This window comes from Synchiropus splendidus, chromosome 8 (assembly GCF_027744825.2).
Source record: "Synchiropus splendidus isolate RoL2022-P1 chromosome 8, RoL_Sspl_1.0, whole genome shotgun sequence".
Taxonomy (NCBI): domain Eukaryota; kingdom Metazoa; phylum Chordata; class Actinopteri; order Syngnathiformes; family Callionymidae; genus Synchiropus; species Synchiropus splendidus.
In genome coordinates, this window is record NC_071341.1 from 10130689 (window position 1) to 10151095 (window position 20407).

The 20407-nt window shown below is 43.6% G+C and overlaps 2 protein-coding genes across 5 annotated transcripts in view; one reads left to right on the forward strand and one right to left on the reverse strand.

The window, feature by feature from the left end:
- The window catches only part of lsamp (limbic system associated membrane protein), an 879542-nt gene extending 874713 nt beyond the window's left edge, over positions 1–4829 (forward strand). For 2 of the 4 annotated variants that reach the window (XM_053872548.1, XM_053872547.1), the window contains exon 9: positions 720–4828. In XM_053872548.1, coding sequence (XP_053728523.1) covers positions 720–820 — 101 coding nt within the window. In that variant the 3' untranslated portion in view covers positions 821–4828. Of the gene's footprint in view, positions 1–719 lie in introns of all 4 variants that reach the window. The other 2 variants (XM_053872546.1, XM_053872545.1) reach the window with 2 other exon arrangements.
- Positions 4830–8096: 3267 nt separating this feature from the next.
- Positions 8097–19232, reverse strand: gap43 (growth associated protein 43). The gene is made up of 3 exons (XM_053873527.1): positions 18941–19232; positions 13647–14244; positions 8097–9255 (listed from the first exon to the last, which is right to left on the reverse strand). Exons 1-3 carry the CDS (start codon positions 18968–18970, stop codon positions 9182–9184), a joined length of 702 nt encoding a protein of 233 aa, XP_053729502.1. The 5' UTR covers positions 18971–19232; the 3' UTR covers positions 8097–9181.
- Positions 19233–20407: the final 1175 nt, after the last annotated feature.

A 20407-nucleotide genomic window follows, 5' to 3' on the forward strand; every position in this document is an offset into this window, starting at 1 on the left:
GGGTAACTGAGTCCATGTATTAATATATATTTCATACATAAGCTCATACGCTTCAAATAAACCTCTGTATTTCAGCTCACAAACCTTAAAGGATTTACATCCGACACAGAGCTCTAGTTTATCACCAGGGTTCCAATTGAGTTCTCCTCTGAACTAAGGTTCCATCATGCTCAAACACGACCATGACAGAATGAGGAACCAGAGGATTACGACAAATCGTGTTGAGATGCCTGTGGCCACTAGTGGTCTCATTGTTACAAATGGAGGCGACTCATCCACCCTGTGCCGACAACCTAATTCGCCGTTTGGGGCAACGTAGTCAATTTTAACTCTGCCTCGCGCAGAAAAGGATTTTCAAGATTGAAACTTTGGTCCTAGAGATTCAAAATAAACCATAAAACTGAACTGTCTAAAATTTTAGGGATCTTTTATCGAAATGCTTGAGTGAATGATGAACTGACTGAGCTTACTTTTGCAGATGAAAAAGCATTTCCAACTTGTTTTTATTGAGCCTCAAACTGTTTACCGTTGCGCATTAAATCTGATAATAACTTTTTATACCTAAAGGATGCAATGTTACAATTTTGCCACTGGGTGTCACTATTTTTTTTTTACTTTATTTTATTTTGGGAACATGTTCATTTATTTTCATGATTTGTCAAATTCACCTCCCTCTCTCTGTCTCCTCACCATCCTCCCTCCCCCCTCCGTGTCTGCAGGACCTGGGACGGGTCGAGATATCAACGGCTCCGCCTGCGTATCTCAGTCCATGTGGCTCTTGCTGGCCAGCTTCTTCGTCTGCCTTTTCTTCAAGTGTTAATAGCCCTGTCCTCCTGTTCCTTTCACTCCACTGGCCTTCTTGCCTCCCTCCTTCCTCTCTGGTTCACCGACATCCTTATTGTGACCTTAGAACCGACTTTTCCACTCCTGGACTGTTTGCATCAAGACAACGTTGTGTGCTTCCAAAGGCACTGCTTACAGATCCCATGAGAGTGTGTCAGACCTAACACAAAGAAACAGTGATTTGAAGGACGTGACAGGCAAACAGAGCTCTTTTACACCGTTGTGTTGCTTTTTCATTTGTACGCACTTATTATTTTGAGCTATATCTCGTCTTGGGGCTGCGTGTTTTTTCTTCAATGATTCTGAAAGTACAGGCTCTCGGCGCTGCTGGGACGCCAACAATCATTTGTCTGTAGAGGTACTGAAGCTTACTGAAGAGATTCCTCCTTCTCCTGTAGTTATGTTTGGTATTGTTCAGTAACACTTTTTAGATGACTAATGAAGAAGTATGAATTATTTGCCAAATAACCATAAATTATATTAAACACGATACTTTTATTTGTGCTCTGATTTTTCTTGAGGATTTGATGTTTACACTCAAAAGCTTTATTTCTCACCTAGAGGACTGAGACAGACTTTAAAACACTTAAAATGTTGCATTCTGATGAGTTATTCTTCAACTTCACTGGTGTATCGCGGACTGGCCAGGACTCTGAATGTCACTGAATAAGTGCGATCAGTATGGAGTTCAGTATATTTGAGGATGTTGTCATGACTCTATATATAATTTGTTTTCAACCACTGCATCTATTTGGTCTCAAAATCATGTTAAAAAAGTTAATATATGTTCAAATATTCAGAGACACTGATGAGACTAAAGTAAAAAACAGCAACCTGCGCTCATACTTAGTTCACATCCCAACACTGTAAGACAGTGAGGGAAAACAGAAAGAAGAAGCCATGTGAAAAATACTCCTGTATTATAAACAACAATAGCCATTGAAGTTAACTTAAGATGTCTGGTCAAGTTTGACGCTACTTCAAAAACTAGTTTTAAACACTTCTAGAAAGTCCTGCTGCCGCTGAAAGTTTTTTAAGCTGTATTTTTTGTAAATTATCTTTGAGTAATTCATCTCTCCTCAGTATGGCGCCCTCAGATGGACATGAAAAAAAAAAACAAATAATGTTGAGATCCTGAGATAAAATTGTCATTGTAATTGAGGTATTATTTACAGACAAGGTGTAAGAAAAAACGACATGAAGTAAAAGAGCGGTTAGTAAGAGCCCTTCGAATTACTGTATTATATAATATAGTTGTGCAGTGGCCCTTGTGGACAGTTGACGCAACTATCTGAAAAGGATGCCGTCACAGTCTCCTCGCTCCTGGGTCCCTGTTATATGTGGCCTGTTTGTGTCATAGATGAAGGGTGTGAGTGAGGTTTTGTGTACTATGTAAAACCAGTCTTTGGCATTTGCCTGCTTTACCTCGTGACGCTCTGCGTCCTCACACAGTCATTACATTTCATACGACCAAAAATTTGACACATTTTCTTAAGCAGTAATGAGATAATACGTGTAATAACCGTAGTGTTAAGCAACGGTCAACATGCAAATAGTACTGTCTGCACAAAGACCAAGTAAAGTTTTTATATCTCTTACGTTCGTCTTATCTAGGTAGCGTAAAAAAAAAATTTTTTTTTTAAACGTTTTAAGTAAACTTGAAATTGAAGATGTAATTTCTATGTGCAATAACCAAGGATTCAGATTGCAAGTGGTCGCTGCAAAACTTTTCTCACATTGTACACTGCATAAAGTTCCCATCTGTCATGTTGAAAGTACTGTGTTCATGTTTTAGTCCATGCAAACCAAACCATGATTCAGATTCATACACCTTTGAAGACTGAAGCTCTGGTATAAGTTGGTTTCACCGCCTGAAACAAGGCAAGACACTTCTCCAGCCACGTGGGTTTCCTGTCCAGTCCAAGGTACATCAGTGTTGCTATTCACATTTCACGTCCACTTCAGAAAAATAAGGCTTTTGTTTGCAACGTTTCACTTTTATCCATGAAAAACAGGGCCACCTGTAAAGCTATATTATATTTATAATTGTGTTTACATGGAAATTTAAAGGGATTATTTTGCAGCCAACTAGAAATTGGCAGCTTGATACAAATGTCTGTTCATGTCCAGTACAGTGCTTTGAGACTCCGATCCTGGACAGCGGTGTGGTCCGTACTGTAGACAGTGTTTACCGGCAAGTGAAGTAGAATTAAAAAAAAAAAAAGTGAATTTTCTCTCCCTGACATCCTGTGGCTTTACACCCCCTCCCTCACCCCCTTGTTCAATTTTTAGACTCCAGAGGTTTAATGATGCGTTCTGTACATAGTACCAACTGTAAAGTGACTGATGACCACGTCATCTCTCTCCGCTCCAGATACTGTGCCACACTCAGCATTTGATTTCCACTGGAATCTGGATAAAAAAGAAAAATGTATGACACCAATGAATGACTTATTGTATATTCATTTCTTTCTCTATTTCAAAGACGTGTGTGTGCGTGTGTTTTAATATGAAACAGAAGAGACATGATATATTGAGCATATTTTTCTGTCTTTACCTCATTCATTTTAGTTGCGTGTAAATATACTTGAATTTAAAAGTAATGGAGGTTTCATGTATCCATGTTTTTAAATAAGCTAGGAATGTGTTGATGATCCTGCTCATTTCAATTGACGGCGCGAACCTCTCCCCGATAAAAAAAAAAAAAAAAAAAGGTATTTGGGATTGAAGACGAAGGGTTAAAGGAAAAAGCAAACTTAATAAATGTTGACCTTTAAAAGACCAAATTCAAAGAGGTGTTTTTCTGCAATTACTCAGCAACCATTAAAGACCTGTTCCGTGTTTTGTTTTTGTTTAGTTATTTAGTAACAAGAGCGGCGTTGTTGTGCTGTCTTGACAACGTTGACCGCAGTTTGTGACTCATTTCTGTCAAATCTTCTGCTCTTTCTTTTGAATGGCAACACCGAACACAGCTGGCCGGGGACTGTGGCGCACTTGTCTTTTTACTTGGCGCAGTAGATTTGTCCATTAAACGCCTCTACCAGCTTGTCTGTCTCACGTCGTGTCACCCAACAAACCTCAGGGCAGAGCCAAGCTGGCCTCGGACGGCGATTGGAGTCACTCAAAAAAGGCGCGTTATGATATTTGTAAGACCTCGAGGGCGAGATTAAGCCTCTCCAGACCTGCTCGAGATGTCGGATCGTGAACGAAATGCAGCTTAACAAAACAACTAAAAAGCCATTGTGATCTGTTTTATCCATCAAGTGGTAATAAGAGGATGCTGTCCTTCTGCCATGCTTCTGTAGAGACCAGCAGCCAGCCTTAGGTCACAGAAAAACTAGACAGACGCTGCAGTCTCGAAACAGCCGAATGGTTCACCATAGCTTGACTGTGTAAAACTGGCTTAAAGTACTGTATGTGTGCACGTCTGTTTGCATCTTCTTCTGTTTCTGCTTCTTAACCTTTAGAACATGATGCTGAGTTGGCCGTTGTTCTACGTCCCGTGGTTACCATGGTAACCAGTGACACATTCTGATTGATTTTTTTCCCCCTCCTGTGTGTATATATATATTTACAGTATGGTGTTTCTACATTAAAATATTGTAAATTCAGCCAAATCCTTAAAACTCGTGTTTCTACAACACAAATCTTTTACCTACCTGCCATGAGGAAATTAAGATGCAGCCAAGCGACACCAATGTTTTATTCCCGTTTTTCTTCATCATATGGCATCAGGTAACTGCAGTCTGTTTCTAGAAAAAAAAAAGGTGTGTGATAAAGGAATATGAGAAAATGTTCACATGACAAAATAAAAGCTGTTTGAAGTCAATGTTCTGTATTTGAAAGTGCGACGTGGTAATCTCTTTTTATTCCGGGGCAGTTTAAAAACACACGGACTTGTGTTTCTCAACATGTAAGAAGTAAAATAAAATAATATATGTATTGTTACAATCTCTTGAGAATATATTTTCATGTGAATGGTGGGTTCACTTTTGCGTTCGGCCACTAGGTGTCAGTGTTGACCAATTTATCTCGGCACCGTGATCCTGACCCAGTGCTGGAGGTCATCGATGGGGCCAGAATACGAGGACTATGACCGAGTTCTGACGGCTGAGTTGAGCGAAAGTGCTACTGCATACATTGGTGGATGAAACGCCACTGTGTTTCCCAGTTTAATGGCGCGATCGCACATTCAAGAGACAATCTAGCTTCATTATGAAAAGGTCAGAGCGCCTCATGCGGTATTTAAGTTGACCTGGATGTCACTGCGCCGTATTCCCAGCTGAGCACGTACATAAAGGTGTATGCCATAATTCTGCTGAGGTATATATAGCAATTAAGAATAGTGACTAAAATGATTACAACCTTTAACAGATTTATTTGTTCTGCTTTTCCGCTGAAATGTGTGGTGGACGTTTTATCAGAGTTTCACTACAAGTGGAGTTATCAATGTTAATATTTATTTTAGTTATGATTTTACAAATGACGCAGTTTTAATGTTCACAGTTATGTTTATTAATCTTCAGCATTTTATACTCAACTTTAGCACGTTTTACTTAAAGAATCTTACACAAGGAGTAAGATTCTTTGTTATTGTTTTACGCAATCTATGTGACCCGAGCTTCAGTGAGAACAGACTGCACGTTCAAGTCAAGGAGCCTTGGAATAAGCGTAGATTCAGGAATGAAGACGACACCTTATCTCATCCTGGTGGGAACCTTGGAGTCATTCTGGGTTGTATTTTTAAAAAAAAAAGGAGACAAGAAGGAATTCAGAGTGTGTGATCGCAAGTGGACACCCGTTTGGTGTGTCTCCAGAAAAGAACCAGAAGTTTAACCAATGTGTGGTTTTAACCTTCAGGAAGTATGTATTATATTTAGGTAAATGCCATGAAAATGAGAGGTCAGCCATTCTTAAGTTGACCACTGCTTCTGACACTGCTAGACTTCTGTCTTCAAATGTCACAGCTGGAGTAAGTTACCTATTCAGCAGCAGAATCACTCAGTTCTTTCAGTTGGCCTCCTGACTGGGGAGAGGAGAAGACAATTTCTTTCTTTCTTTTCCTGCCAAAGTTCACACAAGCAACATCAAACCATTGGGGCAAGGTGTGGCCCGGGGGCCACAGGGGGTCCTTATATTTTCACGGCCATCACAAAGCCACATGAGGACAGAGGCCCAACTGGGCTCTCCCATATCCACTCTGTTTATGTTTAACCTTGGATAGAATATGTTATAATATAGTTCCCCTAAATTCCAATTGAAGGTCACTCCTATTATTCTCATTATTTCCACAGTTTCCAAGTTCCCAAGCTTCACTTCCCATGGAAATTTACTGAAAATTGTCCACCTATTTGCAACCCCGGTCCTCGCACTCTATCATCTTGTGAAACCTCTGAAAAAGTTTCGGACTCCTCCGCAGCAGAGAGCGGGAGCTTGTTGTGGAGCAGCGTTCGTTGGGTTGTTTGTTTGTTTGTTTTTATCATAAACATTCACAGAGCCGAATCAACGCACATCTTCTTTGTTATTGACTCATGTAGTAAGAAACAGTATACGATTGACTCCCCGTTGTCTGATGAGGATTCAGAATTAAATTAGGCATTATTTAGTGGATATCATTTTTCACAGTGGAAATGCAAAATCAATTCATATTATATTAGACAACTTTACAACCCTGTGAGCATGTGCTTGGTCTGATGAAGCCACAGAAACACACAAGCCAAAACGAGAAAAAAAATACAGGCTTTAAATCCTGATTTATTAATTATGTTTAAAGTGTTTTTCATTGCCAATAAGTTAAGATAATGACAAAAAAATTGGAAAAGTTCTTGTGAGAAAATTTCATTTTTGAGGATGCAAACGCAGACCACAAGCTCCGAGCTTCGAGTTTAATACTTGTGCGAACAAGACTGTGACTTCTGGAGTGGTGGTTAAGTTGATGACATCAGTGGGAAGCGTTGGGATCATTTCCTACATTTATTGAGCCGTGAGTTTGTTCAATATTGTCGACTGTCACCACATTATCAGTGTGATGACAGAGCTCTTGCAGCCTGGCAAATGAACATAGTTACCTGGGTGTAACCCCAGTTCTGTGAGGACATGCTCCACCTTGGCCTCAAGGAAGGTAGACCAACAGTGAAGCCCAGTAGAGGGTTGAACATGAATGTGCAACACCGTATGACGTGCAGTCGATGCTTCGTTACATAGGTGTAACCTCAGTTCATCCAACAACTTCTGCCCATCCTGTTCAGCAAAGCTGATGGGGCTGCTGGAGGTCGCAGCGTTCTCAGTGGAAGAACAAACATGACGTGATAGAAACAAGGCCACATTGCTCCCTGCTGCGTGGCGACCACATTGTTTTTTTAAGTGGTTAAACAGCGCCTGTCCAAGGTTCCAAGATGTTGTGTTTGACAGGACTAGTTTAGCTGGCATGTGTTCATATTTAAAGCCATATTGGTTAAATGCAACAAAACAATGTAAGGAAATGTTTCCCTGTTTTGTCACGAAATTTAAACGACAGAGATATTTGTTGTATCTGAAGGTCACTTTTCATAAAGACAGAAACAAGTGCACACAATCCTGAACATGCGTTTTGGCTTCGCTTAAAAAAACTGCTATTGCAGATTTAGAGATAAAAAAGTATATTTTCCATTATGTGGTTGATTCTGATCCAAGGCCACAATGCACCATTGGAGTGATGTCACACAATCCAAGAAAGTAATTCAAGGAAACCTTCCATCATTTCTAAACCAAGAGCGCCATCTTGTGGCCTTAGTTTCACCAACTCAGCAATAGTTTCATGACACCTCATCTCCCCATCACTACGGTTTAACTAGTCAATTCACATCCAAAGGAATTTACAGAACCCACTGCTCATTCTCAACCATCCCAGAAAGCATATTTGTGAAACTTGATGCTGAACAGACTGAACATCCATCAGTGGTCCATATTCTGATGACATCACGTCTTGAGTGTGTTGTGAGCTTGAAAGAAACAAAGGGATGGGTTGATGAGGCTTCATGAAACAGTGCCCTAATGTTCACAGGCCACTAGGTGGCACTGTCTGCAGCACAATCTTTGACTTTGAACGCTTTTTCAATGAAACCTTTCACATTTTTAAACCACGAGCGCCAACTACTGAGCGGTGAAAATGTTCATGAAACCTCATCAACCCAACACGAGCTACCAGATTTGCTGACCCTCAAATATGGCGCAGGACTCTAAACTCACACACGTTAAACAAACTCGACAGGTAATGATGGTAATTGGCACATTTGCTTTATTTTGAAAACAGACATTGAAACCATTTTAATTTTTTTTTTCTCACAAGTTTGAATTCCTTGATAGGTTGAAACTGGACATTGCACTCACTGAAACATAGGAAATTCTTTTTTTGTTCTTTTTTTTTCAACTTGTTTGTTTGCATTTTCGGTTTACATTTGTGCAAGAGTATTTTTTTAATATATCCCCAATTGATATAAACTGCCATAACAACACCAAAGACATCAAAAAGAAGCCGCCACACCTCTTAAGTATTTGTGACTGCGAAAAAGTTCCTCTCTGTGGGAGAGTTCCCATCATGCATCTGGTTCAATGGTTCATGCTGCTGTTCTCATGTTTGCGTGGCAAGACGTCTATTGTCCAGTTACATAAATTCTATAGCAGATTTCTATAATTAATACTATGATCATAAAATGGCAACAGGTCCTTCACTGTAAATGTGAGTAAACAGAGAGACTTGAATGGAAAAAGTAGTAGATATCTAAGTGTAGGTTTTTTTCAGATGGATGATGCAGCTGCCAAACTGGAGATGTCACACATTCAGTTTTACATTCTATTCATATCAAATACCGGTATACTACGTGTTTGCCGTGTTTCCAATACACAAGTGATGCATTCAAAACCAGCTTGTTTCGTGTGTCCATTCTAGGGGTTATTGACTTGGTTGGTAAGATGGGTTTAAAGGAAGTGCATTTCAATGCAAGTAGAGTAAGATGCATTTACAGTGCGCGTTAAATGTGTCACGATCCAGTTGGAAGTGTTCATTCCACCGTTGAGTAGGTCACAATAAATAATAAAGCTGTTTAACGTCAGAGCGTTCTCATCGACTTCAAGGTCACAATCAACATCTTCACCGTATAAGCTTGAGCCAAAAAACTTCACGCTGGAAACTCCCCCGACATGAGAAAATCATTGCCACACAGAAAATGACAAACAAATAAAAACAGACTCCCTTCACATTGGGATGGCAAAGAGCAACCTTTTTTTTTTTTTTTTTTAGAATTTTGTTTTGTTGTGTTATCATTCATACTCATAATTGGGTTTAGGTTGAACTTTGTCTTCAGTCATCCTTGGATTCGGCGGCCTCAGCGTCTGCTGGGGTTTCCTCCTCTGGTTTAGACTCCTCTGCAGCATCTGAGTCCAAAGACAGGGTGGGTTCGGGGAAAAGAAGAGGCAGAAAATGAGTGATATTCATTGTCGTTTATATCATAAAGGTTTGCTCGAAAGTGAACTTCAAAGATCCAACACAGCACCTGCAATGTATTCAATATTTTATCGCATGAGGTCCTTAAAATCCTTGAAGCACCAGAGGGTGATTCTCTATAATACCGTTTCCAATTAGCGGATAAAAACATCCAAAAGAATCTATTTCACGCGACATTGATGTTTTGATCTTAACATCAGAGCACGTCAGTCAAAATATGCAACATGCTGCTTCAAATCCCATATTGACTGTTTAAATAATAGAGGGAGAGAGTGCTCCTAATGGGCCTATGAAGCATTTGAACTGACATCCCAAGACTAACAGCAGCTTCTTGGCCTGTCAGATCGAATAGACCGTGACGCCCGCTGAGAACAGAGCAAAGAAGAAATAAATAACATCCAGCGGTGGTTCGCCAAGACGGATAACGTTACTGGAAATACAACTGCCGGCATATGGTGTTCAGCAGCAAGAGAATCGGAACACCAATGGAGAAAGTTTGTTTTCCCCCACCATTTCTGGGTCGCAAGGCGGATGATGTCACCCACAAAGATGATCTCACTCTGCTTAAAGAGAGAGGGGAGAAATTGAAGGATGACATCATCCCACTGGAGATTGATGTGATGTGGCTGCGCTCCTAAGTGTGTGTCTGTAAAAGGGAGAGGGGAGATGGAGACCAATGACGGTCAGTCTGTCTGGATGCCAACACTCTTCCATGGTAGAGAACGTGTGACTCAACAGAAGATGAGTCACAGCAGAAGCTATAGGTAAACGCTTGGGTTTAGTCAGAGACGTGATGATGTCCTTCGTACTTTCGACCAATCCCGAAGAACCCTCTTCCTTCCCTGCTATCGGGAAACCAAGATCATTTGCTAAAATGGTGTCACCCACTTTTGATTTACGTTGTCAATAAATCTGATGACTGACTTTGCTTTTTCATGAATAATGTAAATGAGGGCTTCTAGAGGGGTTTGTCTGGGTTCTTTTTATCAGTTACTCATTTCATCATTGTTGTCCTGCAGTTTCTTTTTCTTCCAGTGACATGAACTTAAGGATATTAAATGCAGACAAGTGGGGATTATGAGACTCTTTACCATAGGCTCAACTGTTTTACAGACGGATTTTGAAGACAAAATGTGAGGACTTTAATTTTAAATACACCTGGATCCACGCTGCAGCAAACCGACCCTCAAAAATCTGACATTAATTCAAATTAAATTGCTGAAACTGGACTAACCTGATGTAAGGGCTGCTGTGTCGCGATGTTGTGCAAATATTGGCGCACAAATAACCAAACCTGTTTTTTTTATTTTACAAAATAATCACAAAAAAACATGTTTTTTTCACTTTATTCCTAGAGTCTCCATTTATTTAGAAATCAGCTGATGCTTTCAAAGAACCAGAGATGAACGTCCAAGTGATCATAATATGACCTATTCCAAGGTCGCTGCTCTGACATTTACTTTGATTTTTTTTTCATATCATTTTGAATATATCACCAACAAATCAAGAACAAAAATGAAAGGCGCCATCTTTCAGTGAGATGTCCTTTAAATTGCTGTAGTAAATCTAAAAACAAGGATCTCAAAAGTAAGGTCAGCCATTAAAGATTCCAGATTTAAATCCTTATGTTGGCAAGTTCCAACGGCTGTCGTGTAACAATTTTGGCCGTTTCCTGAAGGTTGCCAGGGCTGCAGGTGGCTGCTGAGGCTTCATGAAACAGTGTCCTCACTTTAGATGGCACCCTCAGCTAAAGAATCTTTGAGTTTGAAAAACCACTTCAATTAAACCTCACATCTCTTTTTTTTTTTTTTTAAACCAAGAGCGCCACCTACTGAGCTCTGAAAATCAGGACACTGTTTCGTGAAGCTTCATCAGCCCTTGCGCCAGACCAAACAGGCCAACACAGTCATCCCCACCAGCTATTCTGGACTAACACTGAGGCATTTCCAGCGTGTACTGGGTCTGGCCACTCCCACTGACTTCCAGTTGTACTCTGAGTTTCCTCCCCTTAAACTTGAGTACAGCCACTCTGAGGGGAAAACTCATTTTTCCTGCTTATTGTTTGGGTCACTTCCCAGTGTACATAGATCATCAAGACCATTGCCTTCAGGCTCAGCTCTTACTTCACTACTGCCATTTTAATCATCAAATGTGTTTTTTAAATGCATTGACCGCCTGTCAAACAGTCACTATACGAAAGGGTCAAACTAAAACTGAGTCAAAGTTTCATAAATAACTTTCCGCTGACTGACCCTTAACATCATTCTCATTCACTTAAAGTTCATCAGCTAATTTTAACTATCTACAAGTAACATCCGACTTACATCCTCACATGTTAACCATCAACCTGCGCCTTCAAAAAAAAGGTCAGCGGTGTGAACTTCATTAATTGCTGTTCAGGCACTTTGCTACAAACAACGGCTGGTTCATCAGCGCTGCTCATTTCTTCGCGTTTGGTACGACACACTGCGCATCGTGACCGTCAGGGATCATTAATCATTCATTCCGATCAGAGCACCTGTTTATCTGCTGCTCTGTTCCATCACGGCCAGCGAGGTGGTAACTATGACAACATAGTCAGCGCTGCCTTGGTGACCTACTTTCAGTGTACTTCTCCAGTATATGTTTCACCTCACGCCCCCGCGACGCCAGACTGAGCATGCTCCATTAACTAGCTGTCTGATTCAGTCTGAGACTCTGTGGGCCAGGAATGCTGCGGGAATGCTGCATTGATGCCAAGGATGACCTTTAAACAATCATTTGCAAAGCAGGTATAGACAGGTATCGGAATTCAGCAAAGCAATGACAGAAGTGAAGTGAAGAGGCAACCTTTCTTTCTCAATTGAAGTTGCAAGGCAGTTTCCGTCGTCAAAAATCTGATTTCCAAAGAAACGGTTGCAATTTCAGAATAGAAGAATACAATCAATATCAATCAATAACTCTGGTCATATTCGTGCGACTAGCAGTGAACTCGATTGTTATTTTCTTTTTTATTGTCCTCAGTTAAAAACAGAACGCCTTCCAGACCAGTGATTCCTAACCATAGGGCCGGGGCTGATGGAGGGGCCGCAAGCGCCTCCTAGAGGGCAGCTAAAAGTTTTTTTGTTTTACACCTTTGGGTCATGAGCGCTGTGAGAGGCTCAGTTTTGATACATTAGCCATGTATGGTGGCGGTACAAGCAACAACAGTAAACAGTAAAAGCACCATGAAAGCACCTGTCGAAGCAGTTTTGAAAATTTATTAGAACATTTTATGGCAATACTTTCATTTACACTTTAGTTATATCTTCTTTGGAGTTTGAATAAAATACACCATTTTTATTTTATGATAATTTTTTTATTTATGATTTATTTATTTATTTTATTCCGAATTTTATTCATTTTTTTCAGATTTTCTCAACATTTTGCATCATGTATATCTTTTAAATTTATTTCTTTAGTAAATTTGATGAATATGATTTGCACCTGGTTCTGCTGCTGGATTGACTTTTTATGACAAATATCTTGGCAATGATCACATGGTTTCATGTCATTTCACAAGGTTTCGGTTTGTTCACGTGTAAGTAGATTAAATATGGTTATTGATCACGAATGAAATCAATAGTCATGAATCAGTTCTATTACTTCAATGGGCCCCGGGCCCATTTGTTCTGGGAAAAGTGGGCCCCGAGATCAAAAAGGTTAAGAACCCCTGTTCTGGACGACAATGCTAACTGCTAATCATAAACCTGTGCTACTGGGAGTGTGAACAACCTTATATTGCGCATCAGCTTGTACAAATCATTCAAAAAAAAACAAACAAGCGTGATATCACTGGAATTATCACATTTCCTTTGATGCGATCGCCACTGATGAATAAACACTTGGTTGGCAGCTGTGATCAAATGGAAGCACGCTGTCTTATAAAATTCTTATGAAATGGTCTGAAATATTCAGACAGCGATGCGCCTCACGCACCACAGTGTTGCCTCATGAAACCCTTTCCAGCTGAACGCTGTGTCTTCAGCGCCGATTATCCCCAAGTTTGTGTTCCATCATGGTGATGGAGTTTCTGTCACGGGTGCTGACATTACAAGCTGTGCCTTTGTGTTAACCAGCGAATAGTGGAGCCTCGCCAACGGCCTTTAAAGCCCAGACACACAACAATAATCGACTTGCTTCAGTGAGTGCCCGGGAGGACAGAGGGAAGATCGTAGCATTGTTTTCTCCACTGAACTTTGTGCTCTTTCATGCCCAGGTATTGTACCACAGGCCTCTGGATGACTATTCAATACAGTTGGCTCAGCCTAATAACTGCGAGCAAGCCAAGAACAATGCATACCTTTTTCTTTTGTTTGGTTAGGCTCCTCCTTCTCAGCTGTCGGGCTGACAGCAGCAGGCACGTCGGCTTGTCTGGCCTCCTCCGACTTCTCCTCCTTCTTTTCCTCAGCTGTGGCTGTGGTGGGACTCTTGGCTGATGCAGCTGGGGCCTCCACCTCTTTGGGCTTCTCCTCAGCTTTCTCCTCCACCTTCGGCTCCTCTTTCTTGGGCTCTGAAGGCGCCGTGGGAGACGCAACGGGCGCTGCCGCTACGGGAGACGTGGCAGCTGGAGCTGCCGGCGAGTTAGCCGGCTTGTCCGCCACCGGGCTTTTGGCTTGGCTCGTGTCCTCTTCCTTCTTGCCCTCCTCTCCTGCAGCTACCTCCTCCTTTGCAGGGGCCTCCTCGCCCTCCGCTTTCTTCGCCTCCTCTCCACCCTCTGTTGCTTCCTGGGCGGCAGGACTGTCTTCCTTCTCTTCCTCTCCGTCTTTCATCTTTTTCCGAGTTATGTGTCCTCGGAAGCTGGCCTGTATTTTGGTTGCAGCCTTATGGGCCTTGTCCTCCGGTTTGTTGGCAGTGCCATCCTGCTCGATCTTCTGATCCGCATCCTCGTTCTTCTCCACCTGCCAGTCAGATCATACAGTCAACAACAAGTCAATGAAAATAATCAAAGTCTTGCTGGGCTCAAGTTTTTTTTTTTTTCTTCCCAAAAAGTCTCCAGAAAAGGTAAAAAGGCAAGAGGGAAGAGACAAACCACAGGCATACCTCTAATGTGGTGTGCAGGACACGACATAAGGAGAGAACAACACACAGGGAGAGGAAATGAATACGTTATTGAAAGTGGACGGTGTGTTTACCTTTACTCACTGGATCCAAGCTGTCCATCAAAAAGTGGCTTGTGATATGAGTCATATTAATCTACTGAAAAGAAATCAAATCAAATCAAGGAATGAATGGTTAAGAGTGCCAACAAAATATAAATGAATAAAATCCAAAACATAAACAAGCAAAGTACTGCGAGACAGAAGAAGCATGGGCTGGTTATCGTAGGCTGAATTCGAGCATGTAATGTTGCCGTGTACAGCAGTGGAACAGACGTCTGGAGGGTGGTTGTATTCTCATAATGAATTGGACACACTGGGATTTGTCGCACCACAAATGACTCGAGACATTTTTTTATCCTCCTGATAATGATCCTGACAAAGAATGAAGGAACAATTCAGCGCTAAGCTCAAGCTCACGACGGCAGCCAGGAGTGTGCCGTCCCTTCTCTGCCCCTGAATTCCCCATGAATTGCATTCGACATCGAGGCTATTTCCACAAAATAATGAGGCAAACACAATCCTCTAGGTACAGTAGCTTTCTGCGGCTCGCTCTCTGGCTGCTAGGGAACCAGCCGGATCTCCTCAGCATTCACTGTCATACCCCTCCCAACCATCAAAGGTTACCTTGACAACCAGAGTGCTAACTCATCACGGGCGCTGTCTGCTGGTTTGTGCTATGAAAGGCTGAGTGTGTGCGCCTGTGCGTGTTGCTGTGATTGGCAGTGCACCTGACCCCCAGAGGGTAGAAGCCAATGGAAACTCATAAATCAGATGCAGCAATCAGCATGGCCGAGGAACTTTCGTAGGATGTGGCTTCAGAGCACGACGTGGGGTCACTGGGGGGCAGGGTGGCGTTTGCGTGTTTAATCACCCATTCATGCTGTTGAGGACGGCGGTTTTGGAATCTAAAATATCCTCCATCCACATGAATGACATAATATATTCATTCTTCCTTGAGGGTTGAATTGAAATTCTTCAGTCAAGGAACTGCGAATCTAGTGTAACCAAACATCGAGAATAGCCGGCAAGTGACAAGCCATGTCTCTTTCCAGAGACGTGATTGAAGATCCTGAGGTCCCCAACACAACTTGTCATCTTCAGGGTCAGTGTGTCAGGACAATATTGCCGCAGCTGCTTCGCTAAACTCACCTCCTCCACCTTTTATTCGCAGGCTCTCCCCGGGGACCCGCGTATAAATCCTGCCCTCGGCCTCCTGCACATCCCATTTGATTAAAAAAAAAAGCACCAAAGGACACTCCAAACACATCGATGTTGAATCATTGGAAGCTTTATGAACAAAAAAAAGCTACGCGCAAATTGGTCAAATATGGCCCCAGCGCTTGGTGCCCAACAGAATGGCTTCCTGGCTGAATACAGTGAGTCAGACGGAGAAGGAGGGAGGTGGTCGAGTGTGTCTGGGGATACGAGGGTATGACATCATGATTGGAATGAGAGGAGATGTCATTTACTTGAGAGATTAGAGCGTCTAAGTGCAAATGTAATAAAGTGCCAGCAGAGTGCCAAGTGATCTAATATGAGCGCGAGAGGATGGAGGAAGTGGGCGTCACGCCTTGACCGTCATTTGCATTATTGACAGCTCCAACAAACCTTAAGTGCCTTCCTATGACTTTTTTTTGTGGTCCCCACTTTAAATATTTCACTCGAACTCAGCGACTTAAAACAGTTCCGGCTTTTGAGGGCCATTGAGCCTTATCACCCACCTGACTCTTATCGCTTCAATATTTGTCGAATGATTGACACATACAGCAGCCTGCAAGGTGTTGACTGATGACTAAACCCCGGTCACGTCCGCTCATGCAGCCCGCCTCTGTGCGGCACACATTTCCATTCATAAAAACACCAGCACCTCTCAGGTGCGCTCCACTTCTCACGCTCATTCACTTGCTGCGTAACAACGTTTAAGACAACTGGCGGCGTGTCTCCGCAGACACGTCAAACAATGTGTTTTTAAATGCCCAATATTGCGGTGAGTTACCGGCTGATTCCGAGACGTGACTCTTTAGCATTCAACTGGTGACAAACATCGACTGTCCTCACACTCCGAGGACGCCTGAGCATCATCTATCAAAATCCAAAAGTGGCAGCCAGCGGATGACAAGCCCTTCTGTCTGCCCTGTCGGTTAGCTTCATAAATCTCCACGCTTAAAAGTCTTCAGTGCATCATCTGACACGCTGGATGTGTCTATTAAAGCCGCGGTCGCACCCTGCTCTCCCTCGTCCTTGAGTGGGCCGTGTGAGAACCACACCCCGGAGTCAATAGTCAATAGATCTATAACTACATACACCATCCCCCCCGCTCCTCCAACTGGTGACAGAAGCAAGGCTTCTCCGGGCCTCGTGCTTGGTGCAATGAGGTTCCTAGTTCCAACATTTGAGAGAGGTGTAGCAGTGTGGCGGACACTCATTTTCCCAGAGCTCACACCAACGCATCAGGTGTATTTACTCCAGTGAAGCACGAGGCAGACCCCGCCTTATATTCAATGCAACTCCACCGTGACAAATGCCCTTTTCAAAGTTTCTTGTTACACATTGACCAGAGCATGTGTCACAATTTTGGAGTCCACATTTGTTTTGCGTTTTTACATGTTGAAAACATCCAAATCAGAGAAAGGATATTAAAGCCTGTCAAGCATAATCTGAGTCAATAAAAATGACATTATGAAGAGAAGTCTCTCTGCCTCCTTCTGCCATCTTTCCCTCTTTTTCCCTGACAAGCCAGCTTCCCACTCATTCCTCCCGCGTCCCTCTCTCTCTCGCTCTCTCTCTCTCTCTCCCGCTCACACTGGCAGACAGAGCGACGCACCACACCCTTTTACCCGGCTATCTCCTGCGGATGAGGGAGAGCGGTGCTCAGGTGCTGAACACCACAGCCTCGCCTGCCGACAGGCAGAAGCTGTAGCGGCGTTTGTGTCAGGGCAGCCCGGGAAACGTAGCTCAGCTGCGGCTAATAAGCAGCCATATGCCACTGTTGTTACATCCTCTGGAGCAGTCTTTAATTCAATTACACCGGCGCACTGCTTGAACAAAGGCTCTGCAAACGTCACTGATCTCATGGGGCCGAGTGTTGAGGGTGGCAAGCAGGGCAGCAGAGGACAAGGATGTCGCATTTATCTTTCAAATAAACGCAAAAACTGATAGAAGTTAGATAAGAATGGTGACAATGCAGACCTTATTTGAAAGAGCTGAACTCAGAGACCTCCCTTTCTCTCCACCCTCAACGCTAAGAGGGATGGCAAAGGGCTTATTTCATTTGGCTCCTGGCCACTTCATGAAGTAATTTAGTGCTTGTAACCATTTTTCAACACCACTGACCGGCTTTGCCCGCCCTTTTGTGAAGACGATAAAGTTGTCATTGACGTCCCACAGCATTTCAGGTGGGGACACGCACAGGCGCAAAGCAGAGCCTTTTCTGTGAGGGAAGCTCAGCAAGAGAGAGAGAGAGAGAGAGAGAGAAAAAAGAAGCCGGTGCCTCACCCACATGGCTGCATTGTGAAACATGCCGGCTTGGTTTTTCTCACCTCTGCGCCCGCTCACCACCTCCAGCATCATCCCTCACGCTGTCACCGCCGAATTCCCTGAGAGTTCCATCTCTTTTCTGCTGTTCATTTTTAAAAGCCTTCTCCACCGCAGCCATGTGCGCCGGCATCAACCCTCCCAGACCGGCTGCATTCGACCCTTAGCAACCAAGCAAGCTTTGTTTTCTTCCTCAGGATGAATCATCCGGGCTGACATTTGTGAAGCCGCCAGACACGGTAGTAGCTGATCAACTTAGAAGTGGCACCTTTGATCCACTCCTTTTTGTTCCGAGTTGCCTGCTATTATTAAAAACGGCACATGTTCACACCCTTTAAACGAGTGCGCTCTTCATTCCACCATCCATTAACAGGGTCCACTTGTAAGACTGGAGGGCTCTGATAATCTATTTAGAGCCATTTATTCCCACTGTAGCCCCTCGAGGCCCCTGACACGATGGTGCTCCTCACTCTACCCCACCCTTTTTTCCCCTCCTGGTACGCTTTTTACTTTTCTCCAGCATCTACATCTCCTCAAGAGTGCGGAAGGCATTAGAACTCAAGATCTGGGTTTAGATCGGCGCGTCTTTTACCAAGGGTATTTTTCTTTTCTCACAAAATGAGCTGTCGTTTCCAAGGAAGTCTGTGAAGTGTCTTGGGATAATCTTTCACTTTGAACAAGTGCATGATCAATAGGAGGGGAAGCCCCGCTGGCCAAGATCGGGTTACAGTCTTGTGCCTGCCTGTGAGTACAGTGTGAGGTCTGACAGACACTGTGGCAACATCCATTCATGCAGGATAATCACATTAACTAGGCGTGTCAGGTCTGTGAGGACGAAGAAGCCGGGCCTACCTGAAGCCCAAATTCAACACTTATTCCACCCAAACTATCAATGAAGAATGGCAAAAGTTCTCAATTCTAAGGCTGTAAGAAAGAGCGGGAAGAGGAATGAAGCAGTTACCGGTTTGGTTCTTCTTATGCAGCACAGCATAGTTGTAGATGTGGTATCCTCCCTTTTCTCTTCTCAGCTTCTTTCTTGGCCCTTTTCTCCCCTTCACTTCTTCTCTCTCACGCTCGCGCACTCGCTCGCTCTCTCTCGTTCGTGCACGCACACACTCGTTCGGGCTGTATCAACAGCTAAGTCGTCCAGTGCATTTACTCATCCCAGTTTGCACATACACTCTTTTCAGTCGGTCTGCCTGGACGCACCTCTCTCTCTCTCTCTCTCTCTCTCCTCCTCCTCCTCGCAGGCTGACAATGACTACAAGCCCACCCTTTAAACCCCTCCCTTTCTCTCCGCTTCCTCCATCCTTTTCTCCACCCCTCTTCTCTCCCCAACCTCTTCTTTCTTCTCCTCCTCCCCTTCTTGGTCACACTGATGACCCCCCTACAACCACCACCACCACCACCTATTTTAGATCAACACTTTTACATCTTGTCCTCCTCCTCCCCCATCCACCCCTCTCACCAGTGAAAGCTACTGCCCCACCTATAAAAGAAAGGCCTTCAATGAATGACTCTGGTTGCTCCTGAGACGTATTTTAAACAGCACCGGTTTTATAACCACTCTTCCCGTTGACCATCATTTTTGCTTGGCGAGAAGAGTGTTTTTCAGCCACTGAATCAGCATGATGTGCCGGTAAGCCCCAGAATGTTTCCTGGCGCGGCCACACTTGCCAGAGAAGATGTGTGAAAGAGAGCAGTGATGATCGCGAGGCTCACACATGGACGCATCCGTAGCTGCATACACACTCTTCACATTTGCTCTTAGGACACGTCACCCTCACCAACATCCCACCCACCCCCTGTACCCAGCGCTCTCTGTTCTCATGGAAACACCAGCAGATAGTCTCGAAGAGGAGGAGGAGGAGGAGAGAGAGGGAGAGAGAGGGATGAAGGTAGGAGGAGGAAGCAAGCGAACAGGGTGTGGTAGACAGTCAAAAATCTCACTCCCTCCCCCCATTACTTTTCTCTCTGCGCCCGCGTTTGCACACACTTTAATGAGTGGGCACATGCATCATCCCCACAAGTGCATTTATAACCATCAACACACAGGGAGGCAAGTCGGCAAACACCCACCGCTATCGCACACACTGTGGCTTCGGAAGAGTCCCCACCCCCGCTCTGACACCGGCAACCGCCAACAGATGCTCCAGACACAAGGACGATGAGAAGAGGAGAGAGACTCCCAAGTCTGCATCCTTGCCCTGGCAGGATTACTCCAGGAAATTTCAGCTATCCCGGTGGTCCGAGTGTCAGCTGCGCTTACCTCATCGCAATGTCATCATGGGCTAACCAAAAGTGTATGACACACACCGAGCGTCACGCTGCTGAGTCTGAATCATCACCTGCTCCAAAGTTTTTCACCCAGAGCTGGTATCCACAATTCCTCATTTCCCCCCAGGGCCACTTCGCTGGGGTAATGAGC